This window comes from Haemaphysalis longicornis, unplaced genomic scaffold, assembly GCF_048455015.1.
Source record: "Haemaphysalis longicornis isolate Haplotype H1 unplaced genomic scaffold, Haemaphysalis longicornis Haplotype H1 scaffold_6, whole genome shotgun sequence".
NCBI lineage: Eukaryota > Metazoa > Arthropoda > Arachnida > Ixodida > Ixodidae > Haemaphysalis > Haemaphysalis longicornis.
Genome location: NW_027526407.1, coordinates 56,869,136 through 56,881,325, shown reverse-complemented (window position 1 = coordinate 56,881,325; position 12,190 = coordinate 56,869,136). Strand labels below are relative to the sequence as shown.

Below are 12,190 nucleotides of genomic sequence, written 5' to 3'. Positions count from 1 at the left end.
AACCTCTCCCTGATCTTGTAATAGGTTCGACAAAAGCCATCGTGACCCCCTGACTCTGGACTGTCGTGGTAGAGCTCCAAAACTTTTCTGACCAGTGTAAATGGAACGCGAAACCGTCCATCTACACACTGTAGTTCTTCTGTTCATTCCCACAACCTCAAAGCAATCACTGCATTTACTTCTTCACCAGTCTTGCAGCTTACGTCAATATATAGGAAGACGGGAAAGGGCATCAGCATCTGAAAGCAACTGTCCGGATCGGTGCAATACGTCGAAATCGAACTGCTGCAATTCCCTAATCCAAGGAGATACTTGTCCTTTAGGTTGAGTGTCACGCAGAAGATATGTAAGGGCCTGGTGGTCAGTAAAAAGCTTGAACTTCTTGCCCTCGAGGTACGATCGGAAGTACCTCACCGCTAGCACAACAGCCAGAGCCCCCTTCTCTGTTGTGCAGTAGTTCTCTTCGGACTTGTTGAACGCATACGAATAGTACCCAACCACGTGTAGTTTTCGATCGTTTGTAGCCGAATGTCCTCGTTGGTATAGAACGGCACCTGAACCATAGCGAGAAGCGTCCGTGGTGAGCTCAAAAGGAAGTGAGAAGTCTGGCAGCGTGAGCACGGGGCAAGATGAAATGGTTGACACTAAGTGTTGGTACGCTTTTTCGCACTCTTCTGTGCACTGGAAAGCCGTACCCTTTTGAAGCGGGCTTGTTAGTGGCTCGGCACGAGCAGCGAAACCCGGATTAAAGATCCGGAAGTGTCCTGCCAGAACGAGGAAAACTCGTAGTGCGTGTATGTTTTCAGGTCGTCTCATATTCCGAAACCCGTTCTACCGACTTCTCTTTCGCGCTTTTGCTGAATCCACATTGCCACGTGCGCGTGCTTCCAGTTAGATAAAGCTGAAGAAGAAGAAGACCCACCGAAGCGAACGGAAGGCAGCACACCTGATCTCGCTCTGATGAACCTACTGCAACCACTACGACAGTCGACAACCGGCTTCATTATAAGTGAGTCTTTCGACTGCTACGATGCTTTCGGCCACGGCGTCTTCCAGTTGCAGATGATCGGGCTCGTGATTTCCGCAATTCTAGCCCTAAACTGTCATTCCTTAGTCATGCCGGTCATAGCTCGCGACATTGACCACTGGTGCAAGCAGCCATCAGACTTAAACGTCTCCTCAGACGACTGGAGGGACCAGTTCATACCCCTAGAGGCCGATGGACGACCCAGCAGGTGCGGTGTCTACAAGCATCTCAATGACAGCAGCGAGGCAGACGTGATCGCTTGTCAAGAATGGGAGTACGGCAACGGCTCTGAAACAACAGTGGTGAGCACCTGGAACCTCGTGTGCCACAGGCGTGTGCTTCTCGTCGCAGCCCTAGCGGTCCAAAACACCGGTTCCGTGGTGTTTGCAGCCATTGCGGGCCCCCTGACAGATTACATTGGACGTGTCCCAGTCTCCTATGCAAGCCTGGTTCTTTTACTGGGCTCGACTATTGGCAGCTGCTTCGTGACTACATACGACATTTATACGATATTCCGATTCTTCTGCGGTGGGTCGGTCCTGGTGCTCAGCTTGGCCATCGCAACCATCCTGTTCGAGATGACAACACACGACCGCCGGCCACTCGATGTCGTATTTGCAGGAACGATCAGTTTCGTATTATCCGATGTGTGGGTGCTCATCACCATGCCCTTGGAGCTGCCCTGGGCCGTGAAACGGGCGATTTTTCTCGCACCAGCACTTATACCAGCCGCAGCTTTCTTTGTTTTGAATGAGTCACCTAGATGGCTAGTAGCTACTGGAAAGTTGGACGAGGCCGAGCACGTGATGCTGGATGGCGCCAAGCTCAACCGTTTTGCCTTAGCAAACACGGCCTGTCTAATGGGTAAACTCCGGGAACTTGTGAACAACACCGACCGCGAATCTATTAGCCACAACGAAGAAGAGGTGCTCCGCGAGTGTTCGCTTCAACGACGTCTGCTCATCATGATCGCGGCCCACTTTTCCTTGACATTCACCCTCTACACCGTAATCTTCTCGGTACCACAAGACAAGGCAGCGCTACGAAGTGTGACGTTTGTTGCGCTTCTCCTCGTCTACGGCTTGGTTCACGTGCTGATCACCAGGATGCCGCTGGTGCGAGTCATCAGAATATGCGTTCTAATGCTGGGTGTATTTCAGTGCCTCGTAAGTGCCGCCCTCGGCTCTCAGCCCGCCATGGTCGTCGAATGTCTTACCGCACTGTCCAGGGCATTTGCGACAGTCGGGATCTTCGTTAGCATTGTCTACGTCCTGGAGCTCTTTCCGACGGCAGTGCGTGGAACAGCCATAAGTTGGACGCTCGCCGGTGGACGTGTTGGTGCTGTGTGCGCCTCTGTGGTCTTCGTGCTCCGCAAGGACGGCCGGGGGGACGTGGCTTTCTTCCTGTCCGGATGTGCCCTCTTCTGGTCACTTCTGGGTCTTGGCTACCTCCCGCGCGCAACTAGTGTCGAGTGCGCCAAAACGGAGGCCAGGCAACGGTCTAATCAGCGCCAGAACCTCATAGACCACATGAAGAGGACTTTGGAGCTATCAGAGGCCGAACGCCGAGCGAGGATGTCAAGCCCCCGAAACGCCAGCCGACAACCGAGCACACCAAACACCCCAGTGCCAAGGTTGAGCACTCCGACAAGAAACTCAGGACGTAAAGAGAATTCTGTGCAGCGCTCTGTTTCTGTAGAGTCAATGCGCAAATAGGCGAACTATATGCTCCAGCACAAATTTGTGGGATGCCTCATTCTGCGGCCAGAGAAAACTATCTGATTTCTTTAAACGGGCGTAGTCCGAACCCCACCGTACTGCTTTGATTTGTAGGCTGTTTCACATTGCTACGTATGCAAACAATTTGTCGGAAGTCATAGCGCGCAAGATGTACCTTTGCTCCTTCTTGAGGTGAAATATACCAAGTGTTATTTATTTGGTTGACAACAGCTGTGGCACTAACAAGAACTTAGGAGTATTTCAACATTTTTTGTTAAGGTAATGTAACTCGCTAGCAGCGGCGATAGAATTAATTTTGTGCAAAAAACGTTTGACCATGACAACACCACCCAGCTGTTGTCGAAAGAGTATATACCTGCTTTGTTTAGACCAGAGCGAAAAAAGGAAATACTCACTTGTACTCGCTGTGTAGGGGCACGAGGCCTCTTTGGTGCACTTGCCTTATTTGCTCGGGGATGTTCGCTACGCTTAGTAGAAAGAGTGACAGAAAATCGTTCGGCAGTTGCGCTGCGCACGTAAAACCTTCTCCAAACCCATCACCCAGTATAAAATCACATCAGCAATACCACAAAAACCTAACAATAATTCCTGTCGTGCGACAGAAAAGTTAGTGATAACAGCAGAAGTCCTGTTGTTAGGATAAAGCCATGTGTTGTAATGACACACATTTCTGTCATAGCGACAAAGTCAATTTTCTCATCGACAAACATTGCTGTTGTCACATCAGAACTGCCATTTAAGCTACTCTTGACAATGTGCAATAACCTTCAACACATGGGGAAATACTGATAAAACATCGGGATCATGACAAGACAAATTCGGCACGACGGAACATCTACTGTGTTTAAAATGAAATTTTAAACGCAAAACTATTGCGTTTAAACACAAGACTATTGCGTTTAAAATGAAATCGGGCCTGGCCATCCTATGAATTATATGCGCTTTAGAAGTGGCACATCATAGATAAACTTGTTCCATCGGATGAGCTTTCACAGCTAAAGAGGGGCAGGAAGGCAGTCATGTTTGGAGCCAGAGAAAGGCCCAATCCCTGATGTGTCATTTCTAAAGCGTTATTGGTGTTCTGATGGGAAATTAAAATTTGCACATTATAGTAATCTTTTTAGGGGCGAAGCTCCCCTTGCTCGGACCCTGTCCCGGCCGTACACGGCACATTGTACACGGCACATTGATGATAATTGCAGCAGGATCCCCCTAGGGATGGGCCAACCAAAGATTGGCCGAAGAGGTCAAAACGTTCAACGCGTTCGTTGCTACCCAACAAGGAGGAGAGGAAGTAGAAGAGGTTGTCATTCGTCGCCTGCGAGCTGAATACACGTACCCGGGGTACGCGACACAAGACGCTCTGCAGAAGGCGACGGCCAAGGTGGCTAAAATGTCACACACCGAATTCGCCAACTTACCCATGGAGATTCTCATCGTCCCAAACAAGCCCTACATAATCACCCCAAACATCGACGTCGTCGACGGGCTTGTCAACGGAGCGGTGGAAAGCTTGACGTGTCGAGTCTTTATATGATGTGTGGGCAAATGTTTCACGGGCAGGTTCTGTTGAAAATAACGAGAAGTAACCACGCCATCGGCGCAGCTAGTGGGAGGAGGAGGAGGAGGAGGAGGAGAAAACTTTATTGAACAGGTAGATCGAGTTTGTAAGTGGGCGCGGTCCTCAGTCCAGGACTCCGTTAGTGCGGCCTGCCGTCTTCGCCCTTTCAGCGAGCAAAACTGCTTACTTGGGTCCGAGCCGGCAAGTTCACTCTCCCACTGCTCGTATGTAGGACTGGGAATTGGTGCAAGGTCTGGGTTTGAAGGGCATGCCCAAACCATATGAAAGAGAGTTGCTGGGTTGCCGCAGTGCCTGCACAGGGGGTAGTATATAAGGGGTGAATGGCGTGTAGCCGTGTGGGATGTGGAAATGTATTTGTTTGAAGTTGTCCGAGGGTGACTTGTCGTTCTTTTGTTAATTTTTCTGCCGGTGGCGTGAAGGTGCGTCGTGTGAGCATGTAGTGTTGGGTGATGTCGTTGTATGTAGTAAGTGAGTGTCTGGTCCTCTCATCGTCCTCTTTTGGTGCCCGGCGAGCAAGATCTCGGGCGTGAGCGTGAGCCGCTGCATTGCCGCGAAGGGATGAGTGGGTAGGCATCCAAATGATTTTGACTGTTCTTTCAGGAGGGTTTTGGACTAGGATGCGTAGGGCTTTTGTGGAAATCCTTCCGACTATGTAACTCCGACACGCCGCTTGCGAGTCTGTAATAATAATCTTGGCTTTGGTCTGGGTTATTGCTAATGCGAGCGCCGCTTCTTTCGCTTCGATGATGGTAGCCTGGCGAAGGGAAGGGTGACACTAGTAATAAGATCAGTGGGGGTGGCAACAACCGCTGTTTTAGTATTTGCACGTGCGTAGTCCGCTGCGTCTGCGAATACTGTTGTTTTTGAGCGACAGTACAGCCTTTCAAGGGTTTGTGTCCTGGCTGTTCTTCTGCCTTCATGGTGCTGAGGGGTTATATTTCTTGGCAGGGGAGCAATTTTTAGCTTCGACCTAATTTCCGGTGGAATGTCTTCGGCAGTCTCCCAGGTTCATAAGTACTTGCCGGCCTGTCGGGGTAGTGCTTAGTCGCGCTTTCTGGGCGTTCAGGTGCGCCTCTGTAAGATCATCTATGGTATTGTGCACCCCTAGCGCCATCAAACGAGACGAAGAAGTGCTTGCCGGAAGTCCGGGGGCTTGTTTAAACATGGAGGAAGAAAAAGTTAGGAGACGGCATGACGTCACGCAGCTAGCCTTCGCAAGCCCAGCTTTGTTGAAGCCGCTCCCTCCGCCGTTTCTCTTTCTCAAGCCGCCGAAGTCGGCCCAGCACGTGACCTCCATGGTCGGCGGGGCCGGCGGCGGCAGCGGTCTCCGACTCCGGCGCATCTCTCGTGTTTCGTTGGGGGTAGCTTTTCCCCGTCCTTCCTGCATTTGTCTGTTCGGTGATCTCATGCTCGCGAGCGGGCAGGAGTGCCGCGTATGTGCGAGAGACAAAAGCCGTGGGAAAAAAAAAAAAAAAAAACATCAGGCTTCGCGACAACGGGCAGCAGAGTAGTTTCGAGCAGACGAAATTGAAAAGCTCGCGGTGGCGGCGCGCTGGGGTCACGTGGTGCAGTGACGCCTGGGCCGACTTCGATTTTACTTTTTATGTATAGGCTTCACGTTTCTCCGGTAGCGCCGTCTCCTAACTTTTTTTCTTCCTCCATGTGTTTAAAGGCCTTTCGTATAAAGGTATCGATCTTCCGCCTTTCTGCGGCCAGGAGGGTGGCGTAGGGGGCGACGTACGTAATTCGTGATATTACAAAAGCTTGAACGAGATTCAGCATGTCCTGTTCCTTCATTCGTGTTTTTGGCTGGCAATGCGGCGGAGCATCCTGACGATCTGAGCCGTTGACGCGTCCAATTTCCGTATTAGTTGCGTATTTTTTACAATTTCCCTGGTAGGTCATTTCCAAAATTTTGATGTTTCGAGTTGGGGAAATCATGATGCCATTCAACATGACGTGAATGTTCACGGTGGGATCCCGGTGGCGTTTTTGAACCAAGAGAAGCTCCGATTTCTGAGGCGCGCAGGTGAGGCCGCATTGCTTTGCGTACGCATGGACAGCGTCTGCGGCCTGTTGGAGGCGGTCCTGCATGGTTCCCAGCGATCCCTTACCCACCCAAATAGTTATATCGTCGGCGTAAATGCCGTGCTTGATGTCCGGAATTTTGTTCAGTTCTTTCGGGAGGTTAATCAAGGCGATGTTCAACAGTATTGGGGACAGAACCGCGCCTTGCGGCGTACCCCTACCTCCGCATGAGAAAACGCCGGATTGTAGGTCTCCCATTGTGATGATAGCTTTCCGGTCTGTGAGAAAACAACGGACGTATTCGTACATTCTTTCGCCGCAGTCGAGGTCGTTGAGGTTCTTCATAATGGCGCTGTGAGCCACGTTGTCAAAGGCCCCCTTGAGGTCTAATGTGAGTATGGCCTTCGGCGTGGTCCTACTGGCTGCTTCGAAGATGTCGGCTTTCAGTTGAAATAGGAGATGGCGGTCGAATTGGCGAACTCAAGGCGTTGAGGTTGATTAAGCGAAACGAAGAGTTTATATACAGCTATTTACAGTAGGAAAACTGGGTACATGAGTAATAAAGAGCAGAACTTCAAACTGCAGTTAGACGCTAGCTCTAAGTGCACACAAATCACTGGAGCTTCTCAAACTTCGTCTAACTCTCGTATCCTCGGAGCGTACACAAAGCGCTCGAGAAACGACGGCCGAGACCCTGTCTCACCGCAGGATCCGTCTAGTTGCCCGGAATGGCGCTGTACCCTGAACTTCCGACGCGATCCTAACCTCTAGCCTAGGGGGCTCACAAATCCCAACCTAGCTTTGACGGTCGAGACTCCTTGTCCCGCCGGGAACTGCCTAGCTCAGCGCTCAGACAAGAACGATTTGTAACGGCCAAGTTCGGCCTTATAACACCTCGAGCTCACGCTCTCTCGGGAACGCCCCTGTAGCATTCGTACACGCGGAAGCGAGTGCCCAAATTCACGTAGACAGCTGTCACTCAGTGCGCTACGGAATATTCAATGAGGCGCCACCATCTTTGGGTGAACGGGCCCGCTCGCGGACGAACAAGCAAGCGCGACCCCGCGGGTGAGGGCGAAAGTCGGCGACAGTGCACTATGCCGAAGGAGCGCGTAAACAATGGAGGCTCGCGCGGCGCACGCCCCGACGTCGGCAATTACACCTCCCCGGCGCTTCTCGGATCCCGGCGGCGCCGTCTGCGTTTTCAATGGGGGATTATCCCCGTGGTATTCGGTCGGCCAGACAATCCGTCTCGCGTGCGCGCCGTGACGAATTGGCGACGGCTGCGGCGTAGAGTCCACAGTGTTGAGCCACGAGACAGAGTGGCGGGTTCTCACGCGCAGCCTGCGCGCCTGGCCACTGACCTCATAAGTGGACCTTACACCATAGATCTCCGATTATCCCGGTCCTGTGCTAGCAGCGACCAATTTAACTCCGCAGACGTCTTTATCTCGTCTGCCCATCCAACTTTCTGCCGCCCCCCGGAACGCTTGCGTTCTCTAGGGATCCAGTTCGTTACCCTTAAAGGCCAACGGTTATCTTACCTTCGCATTACATGCCCTGCCAACACCCATTTTTTCTTCCTAATTTCTACTAATATGTCCTTAACACGCGTTTGTTCCCTGACCCACTCCGCCCTCTTTTTGTCCCTTGATGTTACAGCTGTTGCGGATCGACGACCTCGTTGCGGTCTAGCTGCCAGGAAACGCTTCCGCGGGAGCCCTGATGGAATACTTTAATGGCGATGACTTAGGTACAATGACAATGATAGTAGTGCACGCTCCCCTGGGTGCGACCTGCGGATGCGCAAGCGCCCGGTCTGTTCCTCTTCTTCGTCGCCTGCTAGTCTCCAACATCCTCTGCGGCTTCAAGTGTGGGGGAATCCAGTTCTAACAGACGTAGCTTCTGCAGTTGCCTCTTGATGACCTTGCCTCCTGCAACCGCACTGAACAGGCTCGAACCCACCCGTCAGTGCCTGGGTACACTTCTCGAACCCGGGCTAGTGGCCAGAATAACTTGGACGTCTTAGGGATGTCCACTCGTACAATGTCGCCTACCTTTACATTTGTTGAGTGATGCGTAGGTGAGCGATGCACTGATGGTAGTCGCAACAAATATTCATGTTTCCATCGCTTCCAAAAATAGTCCATTATTTTCTGTCGATGTTGAAAGCTCCGGCGACAGTCAAATCCATCGTGCCTACTCATCTCGTTTGACTCCGTCATTACTTCAGGTAACGTAGTTAGTCGCTGACCAACTAAGAAGTGTGCCGGCGTGATGACTACAGGATCGCTTGCGTCATCCTCACTGTATGTGAGCGGCCGTGAATTATGTACCGCTTCAATCTCAGTTAGAATAGTTGAAAGTTCTTCCGAGAACAGGCAGCTTCGTCCTAAAACTTTAGAGAGCGCTGTTTTCCCTGTTCCGTTTAAGCGTTCCCACCAGCCTCCCCACCATAAGGCCGCTTCAACTATGAACTTCACCTGATTCTCTCATTTGCCGTGAAATCCTGGAACTCGTCTTGTTTTATCACATTTCACATTCTTTGTAGCTCCCGAGACGTTCTCTTGAAGGTTAGGGTGTTATCGAAATAAATTGTACTTGGGAGTCTCCTTTTCGCAATGAAGCGCCGGAAAGCTAACAGGAATGCAGGTGAGGACATATCCGAGACCAGTTCCAAGTGGAATGCTCTTGTTACGGCACGCGTGAAAAGTACGATGTACACTTTTCTGTCGGAGCCCTCTGATGACCTCGCATACGACGGTCAGGCGAAATCAAGTCCTGTAGTGTCGAATGCTTTCGCCTTCTCCACCCTGCAGGTGGGAAGTGGTGGATATGGCGACACGATGGGTTTAATGCGAAACCGGGCGCATAGCACGCATCGATTGATTACTTTCTTCGCCTCTTGTCGTGCTCTTGGGACCCAAAATCGCTCTCGTACGTTGTTTATGATTGCCGTCACTCCTCCGTGCATCAATGAACGATGGGCATCCGCAAACACAAGTTGGGTAAAGCGATGTCTACTTGGGAGTAGTATTGGATGCTTCACATCCCGGCTGTCGGTAACGTTTTGTAGCCTTCCCCCGACGCGGAGAATACCATGCTAATCAAAAAATGGGTGTAGTTGGGCTCCCCATGACTTACTCGCCAAAGGCGAACCTTGACCTTCTTGCAGCGAACCTCTTTCTTCGGCAAACGATTCCGTTTGAATTTGGTGGATCCAGTATCTCTCGGCTTCCAATATTTCTTTTACAGAGAGGACTCCATCTTGCTTCGTCTGGCATTTAACATTGGAGACAAAGCGTAATATTCATGCGGTAAATCTGAGAAGTTTGCACAGCGAGCCAAACCTAGCGGGGTCCATAAGTGGGGCTAAATACATTGTGCTTCCCTTAGCGTGAAGTGTTGTTGGGGTTGCGGCTTTCATGCAAGCGATTTTTGTTGTGTTGTGGTCGTAGATCCATGACGTCTGGCCATTCTGATGAGTTCTTGCTCAGGCAAGCTGGTGCCAGTCACCAGTTGCCTTCGGTAGCCAGTACATCTAAGGAGACACCTCAGGTCAGTAGATCTGCAGGGAATTCGTTTCCCATAGACAATGTCGCCAGCTACAGCCTGATGTGTTGGACAGGATTTCCTTGACACGGTTCTTCACAAAGACGTGTAGGGTCGAAGTTGCTCGATGTAACCAGCCAAGCACTATCGTTAAGGCCATCCATATGAAATGGTGCGCTCTTGTCGTTAGGTCGCTCCAGGATTCTGGTATATACTTTAACAACCTACTTCCTGTCAATGCGCCCATTAGCTCTAGTCGTGGCAATGACAAATCATTCAGAGGGGCTATCCTTGACTTGGATTCTATAAAAGTGATAGTAACTTTGCCATTTGCATCTTCTACGTGCAGCTCCATAAGCTTTCAGGCTCGCATTGACGAAAACGTGTAGCTGCATGTCCCGTGGTTCCACAACCTTGGGCTTCATGTTCCGGGGAACTTGAATCTTTGGCATGTGTGTGAATTTGCTTCTCTAGTCACGCCACTTATTTGCAACATCAACAGGAAGCTCTTCGTCCCAGTCCACCTTCATAAGCCCTAACTGCTGAAACAGCAGTTTTCCTCGGACTACATACGGTGCGACAAACGCTAACGGATCGTAGACCCGTGATACGGTCTGAAGCCCAAATCGCTTGGTGTCCTTTGCGCTCTGTAACAAAGTAAAAATGTTCTCATGGTTGTAGATGAAGGTGCCTATTTCCTTTGACCAACCCAAACCCATAACTTTCGACAGAAATCCAACTCTCTCAATGCTTAGGGAGGCATGAGCTCAGTTAGAATCGAATACCTTCTCTACTTTCCTGCCGCTCGTACTCCATTTCCGTAAAGGCATTCCAGTGTCGTCCATTGGCTCTCTTGTGCCTATGTAAAGAGTAGCCCCTGTTTCCAAGTCATTGGCGCCGAACAAGAGCCCGTCTACGTAGAATGACTTCAGAAACAGTTGTGCTACGTTCCTTTTGTCAGGATCAACTTGCGTCTTCAAGTGATGTATAGTAGCCGTGAGCATAAATGAACTATAGCTACAGATCCAAAAGGAACTCTCGTCATCCGCTAAACCTCTACGGCACCTTCGTCGAAAGGAACAGCAGGTGTTTCCTTAAACCACAAAAATCTGAACAGGTCCCAGTCCTCTTTTCGGATCGCTACCTGCAGGAATGCCTTCTCGATGTTTGCTGTCATGGGTATTAAGTACCATCTGAAGCGAATGACAACTTGAAGTACGTCTGGGTTCAGGTTCGGGCCGGTTTCCAGACAGCCGTTCAACGATTTCTCTCCTTTGGCGTGAGAAGACGCATCGAAGGCAACCCATAGCTTCGTTGTGAGTGAGTCCTCGCGGATGACTTCACTATGTGGCATGTAGTAGGCATGCCCATCTGCCGATTCCTTGTCAAGTACAACTTCAGCATGGCCGGGGACAATGTACTGACGAATCGCAGAATCATATCTCTCGAGCAGTCCTTCAGACTTTGAGATCCATCGCATCAGATTTCGTAAACGGTTTAGTGCGATGCCGTAGTTATCTTGCAGCAGCTCGATATCCGGTTCCTTACAATGCACGGCTACTTGATACCGAGTCCCAATGAGGGAGATTTTTTAATTGAAAATAGACAACGTGTCTGCTCTCCCGCGAGTTTTTCCATCTGGCGCAATACCCATTGTATCGAGTGGCCAAAAGGACTCCAGTACGTCGTGCTCCACTCCTTTAGATTCTGCTTTACGCGCATAACACAGACCATGACCTCGGATGTTCCATCCACGAAGCTTGTTTTCTTGGCAGGACCTTGTAACGTCCATCCGAGAGTGGTCTTGAGCGCGACCAATCCTTGCACCTCCGCGCTGTGTATTATATCGCCACTCACGAATTTCCATAGTTTGTCCGATCCTATCAGTGGATTGATGCCTTTCTCTCCACATCCCCGAGGTACAGCCAGTTGGTCTGCCAAGCCGTAGCTTTGCCTCCGAAACTTGGCTGCGAAAACGCACTACATGTCAGTAGCAGGGATGTCGTTGCAGATTGTTGGAATGGCTATTGCTTCGATGGTGTGCTGGTTTGCATTAAACTGGCTACGTAGACAAAGCTAGGCGACCTTGCAATTCCTCCCACGAGAAGGATCATCGGACGCGAAAGTGATCAGGGCGAGGCGTGTCTCCCTGACGACTTTAGGTCCCAACCTCGTTACGAGATCTTCTTTGAGGAACGTACGTTGACTGCCTCCATCGAAAACGCCTCTGACATAGGACGTCTCCTTGGTCCCGACGAAGCA

The 12,190-nt window shown here is 50.7% G+C and overlaps 1 protein-coding gene across 1 annotated transcript; it reads left to right on the top strand.

The window, feature by feature from the left end:
• Positions 1 to 1,116: 1,116 nt before the first annotated feature.
• Positions 1,117 to 8,102, top strand: LOC144143030 (solute carrier family 22 member 13-like). The gene is made up of 2 exons (XM_077674850.1): positions 1,117 to 2,660; positions 8,039 to 8,102. The coding sequence occupies exons 1-2, from the start codon at positions 1,117 to 1,119 to the stop codon at positions 8,100 to 8,102; spliced, it is 1,608 nt and encodes a 535-aa protein (XP_077530976.1).
• Positions 8,103 to 12,190: the final 4,088 nt, after the last annotated feature.

Bases quoted from the DNA above. Each gene is read 5' to 3' on its own strand.
- LOC144143030 (XM_077674850.1), top strand. From the start codon at position 1,117: ATGCCGGTCATAGCTCGCGACATTGACCACTGGTGCAAGCAGCCATCA. The intron at 2,661-8,038 runs GTTGAGCACTCC...TTGATGTTACAG, and splicing joins CCAAACACCCCAGTGCCAAG to CTGTTGCGGATCGACGACCT.